At 44.5% G+C, this 16,703-nt stretch overlaps 1 protein-coding gene across 1 annotated transcript in view; it reads left to right on the top strand.

The window, feature by feature from the left end:
• Nucleotides 1-16,703, top strand: part of fscn2b (fascin actin-bundling protein 2b, retinal) — a 51,662-nt gene that overhangs the window by 28,392 nt on the left and 6,567 nt on the right. Inside the window, exons 2-5 of the mRNA XM_086195096.1 lie at nucleotides 8,210-8,279; nucleotides 9,012-9,214; nucleotides 9,526-9,624; nucleotides 9,783-10,509. Of these exons, the coding sequence (XP_086051222.1) occupies nucleotides 9,532-9,624; nucleotides 9,783-10,509 (820 nt within the window). The 5' untranslated portion in view covers nucleotides 8,210-8,279; nucleotides 9,012-9,214; nucleotides 9,526-9,531. The remainder of the gene's footprint in view (nucleotides 1-8,209; nucleotides 8,280-9,011; nucleotides 9,215-9,525; nucleotides 9,625-9,782; nucleotides 10,510-16,703) is intronic.

Below are 16,703 nucleotides of genomic sequence, written 5' to 3'. Positions count from 1 at the left end.
CACGTGCATGTGTATGTGTGTGTTCAGTGTGTAGTACATCATGTATCCCTACTCCGTGTGTTGGAGGGACATAAATCTGTTAACACATTGTGTCACATTGTGGGGACTTTTGGGGACTAAAACCAAGTCCCCATGACGCAAATCGTTAAATTTCAGGGTGAAGAGTTGTTGCAAGGTTAAGGTAAGGTTAGGTTATGGTGAGGGGAAGTCTCCAGGAAATGAATGGAAGTCAATGTAACGTCCTCTGAAGGGATGGGAGCGCCAGTGTGTGTGTGTGTGCGTGTGTGTGTGTGTGTGTGGTGAGACAGGGAAGCGCCTGGCGACATAAAAGAGAAAATGAAGTAACGGGGGAGAGAAGGAAACCCCGCACTCTGGCATGTCGACACCGAGTTAAATATCATATCCAGTAATCGTGTTTTTTCTTTCTTTCGTTCGGCCGGTTAAAGAGGATCGGTGTGACATGTCAGATGTGGGCTCGCGCGCCTCCTCATAGATGTGAAGCGACGACGACGGCGCGGCTGAGCGCGCGAGCCCACGGAGCTCGCGAGAGGGATATTTCCCTTCCTCCCGGACGGAAAACAGAGTGGGGAGGGGCAGGGAGGAGAGGGGAGAAGGAAAAGGGGGGATGAATTGTGCCAGTTTGGCCAATAATAGAGCGAGCTCTTCCACGGGTGGGTCTTGAGTGTGGGGTCTCAGCCAATGCGCGCTCGCATGAGGGTCCGCTCCCCACGTGGGCGCTGAGCTCCAAACGACAACATCAGGCTCCAGACCAATCAGAGCCGCCCGAGGTGTTAATCTCGACTCTGATTGGCTCGCTGTTTTTCACAGGCCCACTCACTCATCACGTTTAGCCCGCTGATATTAACTCTTTCCTACCACACAGGAAGGAACAGCGCTGCCTATAAAACACAAACCCGCACTGTAATAGCCAAATGTGAATTAATGAATGATTCAGAGGCGGTTTGTTTTTAGAAACGCAATACATCAGTTAATCCGGACTTTTTCAAAGCTCCGTTTCAGACACGTTTCAGGAAAAGCGAGAGTAAGCGCACTGCAGTTTTTTAAAGCCTGCATGTTGCCCTGATCATAATCAAATCAGCATGCAAGAAAAGCAGTGAGATTAGAAGCACATGAGAAAATGCATGCTTAGCAGTGAAGTATAACCCACATTTACACACCCGGGCTCGAGAATTGTGGGTCAAGCCGGCTCCTGTTGTGCCATCGGCCTGCTGCCAGCGTTACATGACAGACTGACACCCCTTGTTTTAATTGCACTGATGTTTTACAGTTGATAACGCCCCCCCCCCCACCAAATACACACACACACACACACACACACACACACAAACCTACAAAAAACTAGAGACATTAAAAGCAGCCAATAGCACTAAAGTCCTTCCCTCCTACGCTATGCAGTCACACAGGCACCAACAGTTACAAACCACGCATCAATCTTCCCTCTTGTTTTTTAACCTCCAAAAATATATAGGCAACCAATGGAGGAGCCACAGGAGCAGGCTGACACCGCCTCTTAGTGGCGGCACCGGGAAGTGCAGTGGGAGAGTTCGTATTTAATTTTTTGTTGTTGTTTTCTTTACCATTTGGAAACCTTCTTTGATATGAACACTTATCAAGAAGCAAGTGTTTGTGTGTGTGTGTGTGTGTGTGTGTGTGTGTGTGTGTGTGTGTGTGTGTGTGTGTGTGTGTGTGTGTGAGACTCCCTCAGTATACATTGAAAACTGGAACCTCAACGTTCATATTTCCAGCTCCTAACCATTCATATAATTTTAGATGGAGCATTAATTTAGCCACGAAGATGCTTTATATTGTCTGTCCTCTGAAAATGTGTGAAGAGAGGAGGAGAGATTTGAGAGAAGGAGGAGAGCGAGTGAGACCAGGTGTGTCGGAGAGGAGGAGGAAAGATAGAACTGAATATGGGGCAAGGAGAAAAGTTTCTAATCGCCAACAAGCTGGGGATTGTATGAATTCTTCCCATCATGGATGAGGGGATGTGCGATGGAATAGTTGCGATGCAGCCCATGAGTGTGCTGGGCTAATTCTCATGAAGAGATACTCTTTTTTTCACTTGAACTGACATTTCAGATGGATACCCATTACAGTTTGTCACTGAAATTTATTTTGTGTACAGATATTTATTGTCACATCAAAAGAAACTGCTTAAAATAGAAAAGGTCTCTCTTTTTTAAAATATCCATTTAGTTGTGATTTGTATTTTTGATTTTTTTTGTTGTTGTTGTTGCTTTGGATAATATGGAAATGCTTCATAAAAACATATTGCGTTTGATTCAGATATCATTGCAGGAATAAAATGTGAATTCTAGGGGGGCAGTTAAGAGCCATTTGTATTGTGTTTGTGTAATTATAAAAACAACATAATAAAGATGATTTTAAACTTTTAGAAGCAAGGCTGTATATATATATTTTATGAGGTCTTAATATCCATGATTAAAACTGGGTGCTCGTGCAGGGGAGACTGGAGAAAGACAGTGAAGCAGCTTGTTTTGCATGCTTTCCAACAATGAACTCAAGGGTCTGATCCAGCTGATCTCTCTTTCATCCAGTTCACAACCTCTGGAATTGAACTGAAGATGGGGGGGGGGGCGGTGTAGGATGACTGGGAGTGGAAAATGTGGAAGATCGTAGACTCTGTGTGTGTGTGTGTGTGTGTGTGTGTGTGTGTGTGTGGGAGGGGTGTGTGTCAGAGTAGAGGGACGCTGTGGGGTGTGAGACAGCACCCTGCAGTCCCAAGTAATGGCAGAATAGAACTTAATAGGGTAGAAAAAGGCTGTAGGCTGTTAACTCAGAAACGGTCATTTTGAATTCCCCATTCTCTCCGTGGGCCACCCCCGTCTCTCTCCTCCCTCCTTCCATGCACCTTCTATATCTTTAACTTGGTTTCCCATCCCTGTGTGTCCCTGTAATTTGCCATCTCTCCCACCGTTCACCTTCCAGCTGCCTCCCCTTCTCTTCGTCTCCTCACCCCCTTGGCTACTTCTTCCTGTTTTTCCACGATAGCTCTTTTCCTTTCCTTCCATCCATCCATCCATCTATCCCTCCCTCTTTCCTCCCTCCATCCCTCCCTCCTCCTCCCTCTGTGTCTCCTTGGAGGAGGTGTAATGATAGCTATTTGAGTGTCATCAGAGGGCCGCTGTAATGGCTTCTAAAGCACCATCCCACGGTTGCCACGGTGAACCTGGCACAGACGCTGGCCCAGAATAAGGACTGAAAAAAAAACATCTGGTGGGCTATCGACAGGCGTCCGCGTGCCGACGGCAGAAGGCGCGCTGGCACATCAGCAGACGATGACGCAGCCCCTGGGGGCCACAGAGAGCGAGCTAATGATGCGTGGGATAGGACACATATGAGGAGGAAGTACAGTAATAGTGATAATGGTGAAAGTAATGAAAATAATGGTACTGATAACAATAACAGTGTATGACTGTTTTTGATTTGAGAGCAGCATCTGGTCCCTTATTCTTCCTCTGCTCCGCTTTGTCTTTTCTAAGTGTGTATTTGAGGAAAGAATGTGTGGACTTGGAGCAGGCAAATGTGAGCTCTAATTAACAACAATTTGTCGTGATTTCAGATATCTCACAACTGATTGCAAGCACATACTGCTCATGCACATACACGATGCACCTCCTTCATGGGTTCAGATGGCTTGTGAAAGCAGAAGAGCAGGACAATTGGTTCATAACAGAAATGTAAACCAGAAAGTTTTTTTGAAAATATTTCTACATGTAGATACCACAAAGGGCGGCACGGCGGTGCAGTGGTTCGCACTGTCGCCTCTCAGCAAGAGGGTTCCGGGTTCGAGCCCAGGCTTGAGCACGGGGTCTTTCTGTGCGGAGTCTCCATGTTCTCCCTGTTCCTGTGTGGGTTCTCTCTGGTACTTCGGCTTCCTCCCACAGTCCAAAGACATCAAGATAATTGGATACTCTAAATTGACTGTAGGCGTGGCTGCGAGTGTGAATGGTTGTCTGTCTCTATGTGTTGGCCTTGTGATGGACTGGCAACCCGTCCAGGGTGAACCCCGCCTCTCACCCCAAAACGGCTGCGATAGGCTCCAGCCCCCCCCCCTCCCCCCCACGCCCTTAACAGGATAAGCGGAAGAAAATGGATGAATGGATACCACAAAGTACATGTGCAACTGCAAAATTAGATTCTACAAAATATAAATCTCATTACCCTTTAACTCTTCATACTGCAGTTTTATTTATAAATGTCATCAAACATCTGCGATGTTGAAAATCAAAAATGTTGTAAAGCAGGTACGATTTGTGGAATTTTCATTCTGATTCTGTTTTGAAGACAATTGGGTGGCTTTTTGGTACGGGGGAGGTCTCTGCCAGGTATGTAACAGCACTTGAGAAGTTATCTCACAACAATTTACAAGTAGAGCAGGACCAGCACCTCACTCCTTCCAATAATTTACAACCAACAAGCCCCCACGAGTGAGCACATCTGAGCACATTCACTAAATTTTGATTATGAAGCCTTCATAAAAAAAATGTATATTGAAAATGCATATTTAGACCATGCATGTTAGAACAATCGTCATAGTGTTGAACCAGAAATAACTTACACAGAAATCTTACTGTAATTAGAGCTCCTGACAAAGCTTTATAGAAAGTTGATCACTTTCATCATGTTTTTGGAGGCGGGCACAAAGAAAATACTGGAAGAACTCACTCGTCACAACCTACTGAGCACAGAACACCCAACTGACACTGGTAGTTACTCGCTGGTGACCAAGGAAAAGACTTAAAACCATAATTTACAAAGATGATGACAACCTGTTCCAAAATATATAATAATGCGTCAATATACTGTCATTTATTTGAGGACTTTTTTGTTTAATTTCACCTGTTTAATCTATTTCCTCTTGCCAAGAGAGTTGTATATTTATTTCTTTGAATGTCTGCAAAAATAGCACGTGTTTTCCATGATACAATCCATGAGGATTCAAACGCTGATTATGTTTCTGTCTAAAATTCCCAGTCAAGATCAGAGCCCAAGAAATTTGAGATGTCTGTTTAATGTTTGCGCTCTCAGGAATCAATCTGATAAACAAAGACCTGATTCATTCTTTTAGTATCTGTGTTTGTGTGTGACATGCATTGTTTATCACATTTTGCATAAAGGAGGAGCAGCAGTTCAAGTCTGGGTCAGGAGGAGTAAATCTTTGGATGGTTACTGGTTACTATAACCCAGAGGCCCTCCTCTGACCTTAAATCTTTGTGTGTGTGTGTGTGTGTGTGTGTGTGTGTGTGTGTGTGTGTGTGTGTGTGTGTGTGGTTTGATGACATGCATATGGCTGTGGGTCAGTGAGTCTATGTGCATGTTTATAGCATTAGACAAGCAGAGGTGTGTGTGTGTGTGTGTGTGTGTGTGTGTGTGTGTGTGTGTGTGTGTGTGTGTGTGTGTGTATAGGCTCACAGAGAATAGGGAGCGAACCAGTCAAATCACAGAGCAGATACGACAGCTGGAGCAGGATTCAGCGGAGGCCCATGGAAAGACTTCTGACACCAGTGATAATACTGCACTGCAATACTGCGCTATCATCCTGCAGTATATTACTGTGCTATCATACTGCAGTATAATACTGTGCTATCATACTGCGCTGTAATACACGCTGGACCGCTGCTACACTACCGTCAAAGAGGCTCTCCGTGCTTTCCCAAGGGCTGCACTTTGCAGGTCCGACCATCGGTGCTGCTGCTAATTCACAATAAAGGCAAAAGTTAAATCCTCAAGGCACCAACAAACCTTGTCTGGTGCTGGTCCCCGGAAGCCATCGAAGAACTTTGGACTTGTTTCGCGTGGGCTGTTGGGCTGTTTTCTACGCTGCAGGTGACCTCCACGACATCCCCGATGCAGTGATGTCATACATCAACTACTGTGCGGACCTGTGCATACCACTCAAAAAAGTCAAACGCTACAAAAATGACAAACCGTGGTTTAACAAGGACATGGAAAAAATTAAGAAAGGAGAAAATTCAGTATATCTGTAAGGACACAAAGAACAAAATATGGCTGCCAAATACAGACGGAGATCTGCAATAAGAAGAACCAAATCCAACGATGCCACTAAAGAAGAACAAATCACTACTAATGAGGTACGGTTCGTCTGGAAAAAACTCCAAAACATGACCAAAGAAACCCACCCCCTCTCCTGGCAGTGACAGTCAGCTTCCTGACACACTCGACACTTTCTATGGGAGGTTTATCACATCAAACCCCCCCCCCCCCCTTCACCATCTACAGAGAGGAGTTGAGGAGCACCTTCAGTGGACTTAAGAGGAATAAAACCGCTGGCCCCAATGACATCAGCCCCTCTGTTCTCCACCACTGCAGAACTGGCTGGGGTTTTCACCATCTTCAACACCTCCCTCTGCCAATGCTCAGTACCCAAGTGCTTCAAAGAGTCCACTATCATCCTGGTTCCCAAAACCAAGACCAAGACCAAGACCACCTCCTACCTCAACTCACCTGGCGCATCTAAGGAACGCCAGGACCAAGAGGAGAGAAGGAGCACTGCCCTCAACTCACCTGGCATGTCTAAGGAACGCCAGGAGAACAAGGAGAGAAGGAGCACTGCCCTCAGCTCACCTGGCACATCTAAGGAACGCCAGGAGAACAAGGAGAGAAGGAGCACTGTGACACCACACCAAGTACAAGAGGATCAACTTCCTAGTGATTTTGTCACTTATGACTTGGACCCACAAAGATCTTTGTGGAGTGGAGGACAAGACAGAGACAATGAGCCTTGTCGGAGAAATGCAAGAGAGGAGAACCATAGTTGGAGGCCGCTCAATACACCTGCTCATCGGCATGAGTGCACCGTCAGTGGACAGAAGTGGAGGCCTCCCTGTGGCGATGGCGATGGATGGAAAAATCGCCAGTCACGATGTGAAATTAGTAATTGGTGGAGACCTGGAACCAGTGGGGAAGCTGGTTCTAGTCGGGTACAATCAACTATGTATTCCCACGATAACAAGCACAATGGTGGTTGGAGGAGGCCTGAGAAGGCCAGAGGGGATGTCTGGAGGCCTTCCTGTGATGGTGGCCGCAGCCACACAGAGAACTGCTTCAGCAGCCATCAATATACTGGTGCAACAAGAGCAGATAGGAGTTCCTGGTGGAGGCCTGATGAGGGGTCCCGGAGGAGGCCCAGAGGCTTCATAGAGGACTGCTACCAGGATGAGCGATGTGACGTCAGATCACGTCATCGTTGGTGACAACAGACATGAATACCTGGTAGAAAACGGATGAGGCAAGCAGCAGGAGGCCAGGGATTGGTTTGGGGGAAGGGGGGAGGGGCAACAACCTAGATCACCCAGGTGATACCGACTCATGCCATTGTCACTGGTGGCTTGTGGCAAACCAGGATTGTGACCACACCAGTATAAGGTGGGGGCTCCTGGAGGGTCCCATTAGCATGATGAAATGTGTCTCTTTATCCATCTATTAAATCCTATGAATAAATATGTGGATCTGTGGTGAAGTGTGACGTTGCTATCAAATAAAAATGAAACTGAGAAAAAACTGCATCCTGTAAACTTGTTAATATAATTGAAAGGGTTGTACTGTAAGACTGAAAGAACAAAAGTTGGTCAATGTAATGTGATCAGAAGAGACTGACAGTCTTTATGTGTGTGCGTGTGTGTGTGTGTGTGTGTGGGGGGGGGGGTGTACGTGTGTGTGTGTGTTTGAAGAGCAGGGTGGGGTAGTGCTGCTAGATTAGCCAGGTTGGGATGATTGAGTTGAGGATTAGATGGATTCAGGAACAGACACGTCTGTTTACTCTGCAAGAAAGACTTATAATCAGCTGATTGGCAAGGTTGATTACTCACTCACTCACACACACACACACACACACACACACACACACACACACACACTCATACTCACACACACACACACACACACACACACAGAGCTGCACTTACACTCACATTCACTCAAAACCCAAATATTTCTTTAAAAATTGCCTTTTTCATATTTTTCAAGTTTTTCAGATGACACAAAAAAATGGAGACAAAACATCATAAGGAGTTGATTCAGGCCAAAAACAATTGTCAAAAAAATGACTTATTTTAAGAAGGTGACAACATGTTGATAACTTGTTATTATTACCTTTACAACACCTGCCAGTGCCTTTCTTTTGCTTGTCCCCCAAATTCAGATGTAAGGTCCAAGTCCCTGGACCTCACAGACCTATTAGAAGAGACCCAGAGAGCTTGCAATCAGAGAAGGTGTGTAACTAAACCTCCAGCATCGGCAGGTAAGGGGAGCTGCACTGCCCCAAAGGCACCGGGTGGGCTCTGGTTACTCGACGCTGTGTGTCTATGTGTGCATTGTTTCTACTCACCTGTCTTTATGTGTCACTGAGAGCGGCGAAGAGTGGAGCTCAAAATAAAGCACAGAGGTGGAGAAAGGCAGGATTATACACATGGCAGGTTAGAGAAAGGCTGTGAGAGAGGAGGGGAGAATGGGAAGAAAAGGCAACAGTGAGGCTTAAAATTACAAGGACGAGCATCCTTTGTTGCTGGATGGACAGCTTACATTTAGGGAAAGAGTGAAGAACACGCCACCATAAAATCTGCTGGACTACTGAGGATGTTCTTCTTCACTGATCAAACTTGTGCCTAACAAATGTGGAACCTGGACTTCATGGGAAGAAAAGAAGAAGGTCAGTTTGACAGCAACCAGCAAAAAAATGAGCAAAAGGAGAGCAAGAAACAAAACCCTGGAGAAGTCAAATCTCGGGGTACCTCGAGATTGAGCCTTCAGAGCGAATAACGAGTCAAGCAAAAACAGGACTGTGGCTGGATGAGAGAGCGCTGTTCAAGAGAGAGGGGGAGGGCAGGCTGTAGAAGAGGAGATAAGCAGTTGAGAGCAAAATTAGTCTGTAAGGTAAGAGAGACTGACGCCGGACTCTGGACTGAAGAGAGATCAAGGTTGACTCAAGCCTTTGCTGCTTCTAGCCTGATTAGAAAAGAGAAGCCGGGTCATGGTGGAGGGCTGCTGGGAGACCTGATCAACAGAACGTGAGAGCTGGCAGGAGGAGAGAGGAAGAAAAGAGGGGAGAGAAAGAATTACAAGAGGTCGCCTGGTGAAAGAAGCCTCTTAAATCTGGGAGCTGGAATTAGAGCCGCAGAAACAGCAGAGAGGAAGCCACAAAACCACAGTGAGTAAATTAGGAGGCTGTGGCTGGAAAAATGTATAATGAAGCCATGGGTGGGGGAAGGAATTTGAGGACTTAGGAGTGCTTTATATACTGTACTTTAATGAATTGATTTCCTGACTTTAGGACTCTTATTTCATCATTCCCCATGATATCACCTTGCCTTACAAAAAAAAAACACATTCCCCTTTTTTGCGTACATGATCCTCTTTTCATCTCAAGCTTTTTTAACCCACTTCCTGTTTTCACACTCTTTTCATCCATAACTTGTCTCATCACCTTCTCCTGCTTTACCACTTTCCTGACTAATATAGGTGAAGATGCCTTCTAATGGCAACCATCCCTTGAAGCTGCAGTTTGGTCTGATTAACCATGAGGGTCGCTACCTCACTGCGGAGACTTTTGGCTTCAAGGTACAAACATGACATCTCATATGAAATCCGAAGGATGACATACTTTTTTCTGGGTTGCTTGACCTATTGAGCTGGAAGACTCTAAGAAGCTGCAGGCCTGAAACTGCCAGGTTTGTTGTCGTGTAAAACATAAGTCTTGTACCCTCTTTGTCTCTCAGATAAATGCATCAGCTCCAAGCTTGAAGAAGAAGCAGATATGGACTCTTGAGCAGGACTCTCAGGACACCCAGGTAGTGTACTTGCGCAGCCACTTGGGACGATATCTAGCCTCAGACAAGGATGGCAAGGTCACCTGTGAGGCTGATGGGCACAATTCAGACTGTCGCTTCCTCATCATGGCTCAGTCAGATGGCCGCTGGGCCCTGCTGTCTGAGCAACACCTCCGCTTCTTTGGTGGCTCTCGTGACTACCTGTCCTGCTTTGCTCAGCTAATTACGGATGCTGAGCTGTGGGCGGTGCACCTGGCTCTACATCCACAGGCTAACCTGCTGTCTGTGGCCCGCAAGCGTTACGCTCGTCTCTCTGTGGACGATGACGAGATTGCTGTGGATCTTAATATTCCCTGGGGGGTGGCAGCTCTCCTGACCCTTGTTTACGTGGAAGGGAAGTACTGCCTAAAGACCTGTGATGGCAGATTCCTCAGCAATGATGGGAAGCTCTTGATGCAGAGTGGCAGGACCACAGCATACACACTAGAGCTGAAGTGTGGCAAGCTGGCCTTCAAAGACTGTGAGGGGAAGTACTTGTCTCCCATGGGTCCCACGGGCACCTTGAGGTCCGGACGCTGCTCCAAGCCGGGCAAAGATGAGCTGTTTGACTTGGAGGAGAGCCACCCACAGGTGGTTCTGATGGCAGCTAATGGACGATATGTCTCCATAAGACAAGGTAGGAGAACAGAGAGAGATGGAAAATTTTGTCAAGAAGTCTTTCAGAGGATGTCACTCTTGTATCCCAATCCTAAAAGTGTGATTAAATGGGCAAAGATTGACCTCAGTTGCCACTGAAGGTGGTCACATGAGCCTTCAGGTGACATGTGCTGACCCCCACACACAGCTACAGTTACAGTCCTCACAACTACGAGCTCATGCAGTACACTGATACATCCCTAGAAATTGAGTTTACAGGAAGTTCATTAACTAGTGGAGGAGGCTATTCTCAAGTGATTGACACCTGATAGCGGGTCCATCATAATTATGTGTAATGTAGTCTTCTGTGCATCAACTTGTGCATCAGCTTTACATTTGATAGTTGTATTGTTCCTGGAAAACAAGCTAGATGAGGCTGATATCAGAGACTATCTGAGACTCATCTGGGAGACCTGAGACGAATAAGTCAATCTCTTTCAGGCCTGTTCACTGATTTAGATTAGCCTGCTCTCTATATTAGACCTTTCTGATGTGTACAAATAACAACAAAAACGTAACACAATACATTTGTGAATATATGGAAAACCCTGTTTTCTATTTCAATTTAATATTGGGTTTTATATTAATGGGCTTTGTGCTTTATTAGATCCAATTAAAATAATAATGAGCAGATTTGTATCCTTATTAAGTTACCAAATAATCATACATACTGGTATCTTTCAGAAAATCCTATCCCTCTTCTGACTTTTTTAGGTAATGGTGTTAACACGTCTTCCTCTTGGACTTATTGAAACAGCTGCTTGCAACCATCACGTCGTACAGTCCATGTTGATATTGTATTATGTATTCATGCTTTGGTCTTGTGACAGGGCGATTGGAGTGGGTTATTTGATCAGCACGAAGGCATGGCAGCCTACTTCTATACTGATGGATTACAGCTGCTCCACACTGGCTTCAAAGTTTTTTTTTCTTCTCGAAAATATGGTTGAATTTCTTTGATCAGGGAAATCTAGCAAAATTGTAATTGTGTGGGTCATTTTACATCCAACAAGAAGTGTACTAGAAGCAGTTGCTAAGTGTTCGGTTGCTGATGGTTGAAAGAGGTTTGCTGGTCTGATTTGGGGTGGATTAGCATACACCAACAGTGCTTGTCAGCATACTTGGCCATGACAACCATCTACCGGCTGCAGATTCTTGTCTGCAGGGTCAAGTTTCTGCAGCCCCGGGTACTGCAACTGAATCTTTCCCTACTCATTGTTCTTGGTTAGCAGTTGGAGCTGCAGGGAGAAACCAAACAACTGGCAGCACTGTAAATTGATTGGTTGAAGGGATGGAGAGATTAAGCACATTCAGTATAGAGTAGCTCCATGTATGTGATATATGCTTGTACATTCAGATAACTCTTGCCTTCAGCTCAAAAGTTCCAGCAACTTTCTTCCTCCACTTGTTTCACACAAACAGAAGCTGTATTTTTTTTTTTTCACCGTCACACCCGCCCACACACAACTGTACCGTCCTGCTGTGGTGAGTGGTGAGGTGAGGTGTGTTGAATTATTGATGAAGTTGGTCCCTGTTCCTGGAAGGTAAAGGAGAGTCTGCTTTCAGAAACTCAAGCTGCCTCTCACTCAAGCTTCTCCCCCGCCGAGTCCCCCAATCTGACCTGCTGACTGTGGCCTCACCAGAGTGCTGCTAAAAATCAAGCGTACACATTTTTCAAGCGAATATCAGTATGGTGCATTTAGCAAAAAAAAAAAGAAAGAAAGACAAAAAAGCTCTAGACACAGTTTTATATGCATGGGTGACAAATTAAAGGACAAGCCTAAATAATTTAGTGTAACCTGAGGAATGCGGATGCATCTAATACAAGACAGATGTCATCCCATTATCATTGTCATTATTACCACATTGGACCAAGGCGTTTAGCAGCGTGTTCTGCCATCACCATCACCATCATCATCATCACATTAAACGAGGGAATATCTTGTAGGGTTCCAGAAGAGCATTGGCATTATTCTGGGTGCATTGTGTAATGATTTTTCCTTTAATTCCTGTTTTTATTTTTTCAGAATTATATCCTCAATATTTTTTTGCAGTGGAATTACGGATCAAGACGGAAACTTTAAATAGCTCAGAATCGCACCATAAACTGCTATTGAAAGGCAGTAAATGTTCAGTGCGGGCCTTTCACAATTTTGTGATAATGTTGCTTGCACTGTGGACACCTAGTAATCAACAAATGAAGCACCGATCAAGGTTTGCAATCCATTTTGGGGGAAGAAAAAACACCCCATTATGATCCGTGAAACAATTAATCGTATAGTTAGCCTAGTCCCTCGAGAATGCACTCCAGTTGGCCAACTATACCTCATTACTGTTCACCCCTGAGTTCAACATGGTGATTAAAGAAGCAGAAAAGAGGATTCATGTGTAGGAGGAGTCTCAAAAGACTTTAAAACAATAGACACTGTGTCTTTTACACATAAATTAGCACCACGGTTTATGCTCCCTTCAGAGCATTACAGTGGTGTTGGCTCTCTCTCTCTCTCTCTCTCTCTCTCTCTCTCTCTCTCTCTCTCTCTCTCTCTCTCTCTCTCTCTCTCTCTCATGAATTAAAGTGAGAGCAAATGTAGTAAATGGGTCAGTAATAAATGAGGGGCAGCTGTTATAAGGTATATGTATGGTGACCTCATTCAACTAGTTTTGTGATGACTAAAAACCAGGAGCCCTCGATACTTATGGGGTCCACAAGGGTTTGTGGGGCAAAATAGTGGACTCTAAATGTTTGAATGGCTGTTTGAGGTTTAAGAGTTGGTTTTGTGGTTACTTTGAAATGGATATGAATGAAAGAATGTTAGTGACAGTTTTGTGTGTGTGTGTGTGTGTGTGTGTGTGTGTGTGTGTGTGTGTGTGTGTGTGTGTTTTGTTGTGTGTGAGATGTGGATCTGTCATCAAGGCTGTCATCAGCTCCCTGTGTTTCTCAAGTCTAAGTGGTCCACTCTGACCTGAAAGTGAAAAAGAGATGATACACTGAGGACACAAACTTTCCACAAGTACACAAATACACACACATGCGCACACACGCACACACACTCACACACTCTCTCACACACACACACACACACACACTCTCTCTCACACACACACACACACACACACACACACACACACACACACACACACAGACATGCATATACTGTATAAACTAGCAGGATGAATGCATGTTGAAACACCCACACGATTCGAGGGACAGATAGGCAAGAAAAATGAAGGGGGTGAACAATATGCAACCAAAAAAATGCAGTTGTGAGGGATAACAGATTGAGAGAAAGAGGAAAATAAGGGGCAGGGGGATAGTGGCATCAGCTTACCATTAATAATAGATGCCAGAGCCATCCATGCTTGATGGATTAGTTAGGCCTGCTCCACTTTCAAACTGCAGGTAGGACAAAACCAGAAAGTGGAGCTGGATCTGGGGCCTGATCCAAACTGTGGCAGCACTAAAGATACTGTGTGTTTGTGTGTGTGTGTGTGTGTGTGTGTTTTAGATGCGCTATTGTTTAGCTACACTGCAACGCTCTGCATATTAACCCTGATCAAGGCTATGATGACAACATCTTTTTTTTTCTTTTTAATGCCTCCCCTTACCAGCTGATGTGATGGTCATCAACAAAGCCATTGATATCATCAGATTGGTAGCTTGGATTTCAGCGTATCCAATCTCCTTCTCCCCTGTTCTCTGTTTCTTTTTCCTCCTCCATCTTCCTCTCCTTCCTCTTCTCTCATCTATCGAAAAGTGGCTGTGAGGTCCCAGCTGAGCCCTGTCTGAGGATCATTTCTGGGTTGAATTAGTGTGAAATGGACAAATGGAAAAGGTAGACAAAGCATGACATTGAGTCAGGATGAGAGAATGAGAGTGCCCCCAGGCATAGGTGCCGGGAGGAGGGGCAGAAATTTATGCTTCAAATGCACTTAAGATCAATGATAATTCAAGCAGACGGTTGTATGACCTCCTGATGCCTAGTTTATCAGGTGTGAATAAGATGTGATTAAAGTGCCCAGGTAGCTCAGTAACCATGACATCTTTGTCATGTGTCGTCCCACCTCTTTCTTCTTCAGTCTGTTTTTTTTAACGGTCTGATACTGAATTGAAGCAAAAAGCCTCAGAGGAATTTTAGAATGGAATTAAATTAGACTGCCTCTGCTTTTAATGTTTTGTTTCGTTTGTTTTTATTTATTTATTTATTTATTTAATCCAAAAGGTGTTTCTTCAGGCTCCTCGCGCTGGCGCCTCTATATGCATCCGCATTGCCATTCATATGCATAATCAGCTCAGGGTTATTACTTATGATGCACTAAAAACACATCACCATGAAGTGCAGGAGAAACCTGGGTTCACCTCAGTAAGGACAAACAAACAATATCATAGGTTTTTTTAGTCATGCAAGCAGCGCGGTCTTATGGATGGAAATGTCAGCCCTCCACTTTGTTCCAGACAAATATCTCCACATTTATCATGTGAATTGCCATAAAACTTTCATCACTCTCCGATGATGCATTCTAATGACTTTGGGGACCCCCTCATTTTTCCTCTAGCACCACAATGAAATTGACATTTGCAGTTTTAAATGGACTTATTATCCTATCTTATTTACTATTTGATGGATGACAAAACTTTCCCCTCGCAGGATAAATTGCAGTGACCCTGGAGATCCCCTGTTGTCCAATTTTTAACTCGTACAAAAGTTTTGTTCATGGTTAAACACTTGCAAAACTTAATTTGCAAACATACATACATTTTCTATACTGCCTATAAGGGTCATGGGGGGGCTGGAGCCTATCCCAGCTGACACTGGGTGAGAGGCGGGGCTCACCCTGCACGGGTCACCAACCCAGCACAGGGCCATCAGGAGCAAATAGGGGTTCAGTATTTAGCTCAAGGACACTTCGACATGGTCACCGGGGGAAGTGAGGATCAAACCAGCGATCCTTCGGTTGCTAGACGACCTCTATTTGCAAGCATTAGCATGTTAAATTATCAGACTAATATGTAATTTTTTGAATGTTAGCATACTGATGTTAGCATTTAGCTTAGCTGGCTTTAAACTTGTTTTAAAAAAAAACAACAATTGTTGCTCTGGTTGAAATTACGTTTTTGTTTGTCTTTCAAAAGGTAGTTTCAAATACAGCATACAGTCTTTTTATTTGCAGAATTATGTTGTTGTTCAGTAAATAAGAATCATTCGGTTTTTTTAATTAATTAAACTCCCTCGCTTCTTATTGGGCAACTGTTTCATGCCACATATTTATATTGCAAATGATCATTTAGATGTCAGAGATCCGCACTTTACAATTGATACAACAGCATGGCTAGTTTATTTTTTTTGTAGCATCTTCTCCCTACATTCTTTGATCCATTAGCTCGAGGGTTGAGAGGGGTGGGCAATTATCTGTACATCCTGCTAAGGTTGGACCCATAAATCCTCTGCTCTTCCTGTTTTTCTTTTATTCTTTTATTGAGGGGATTGAGGGATTGGATGGGTAGCCCTCGAAAGCTGATTATATCAGAGCCCAGCTGTGAAGAGGGCAGAAAGGCAGGGCCGGAGGTGGGGTGACAGTGGGGGGTGAGGGGGGGTCAGGGGGGCTATTTGTGGGGGGTTGCAGAGGGGGGCTCTAGGGAAGGATGACCAGAGAGGGGAGCAGGGAGAGATAAGGGGTTGTTATAGGATTAACAAGATGCATTGGGGATATTCTGTCATGCATCTAATTTAGGGTTTAGCCCTGTACAATCTGTCTCTTGGTGGTGTGACAACTGTTTTCTGTATTACAAACTATCATGAAAATACTCAGAATTACTCAGTCACAATGGCTGTATTGAGATCAGTGCATAAGCTGAAATAAAAGGGTATGATCCAGGGTAGCACTGATTATATTAGTGTGTGAATTAAAATACAAAAGCTAAAGCAGAGAAGGAAGGATGTTTTAATGACAATTCAAAGTAGAGCTAAAAATGATGGGTACCACCCAGGCAGTCCGATAATATGCACATCAGATTGTGCTGATAACTCAATGGACAAATTCAGCCACAGATATTTCGTTCGAAACGTCAATCCAAATTCATTCGAGTGATATTTGAACAGCTGCACACTGTTATTTGACACACAAAAAGTAGCTTCTTTGACATAATATTCAAAAATGAAAGTGTATACAAGTTCT

The sequence above is a fragment of the Aulostomus chinensis genome, chromosome 23 (genome assembly GCF_037954235.1).
Source record: "Aulostomus chinensis isolate RoL2024-O1b breed Wild chromosome 23, RoL_Achi_v1.0, whole genome shotgun sequence".
NCBI lineage: Eukaryota > Metazoa > Chordata > Actinopteri > Syngnathiformes > Aulostomidae > Aulostomus > Aulostomus chinensis.
This window is presented reverse-complemented; position numbering and strand designations above follow the sequence as displayed.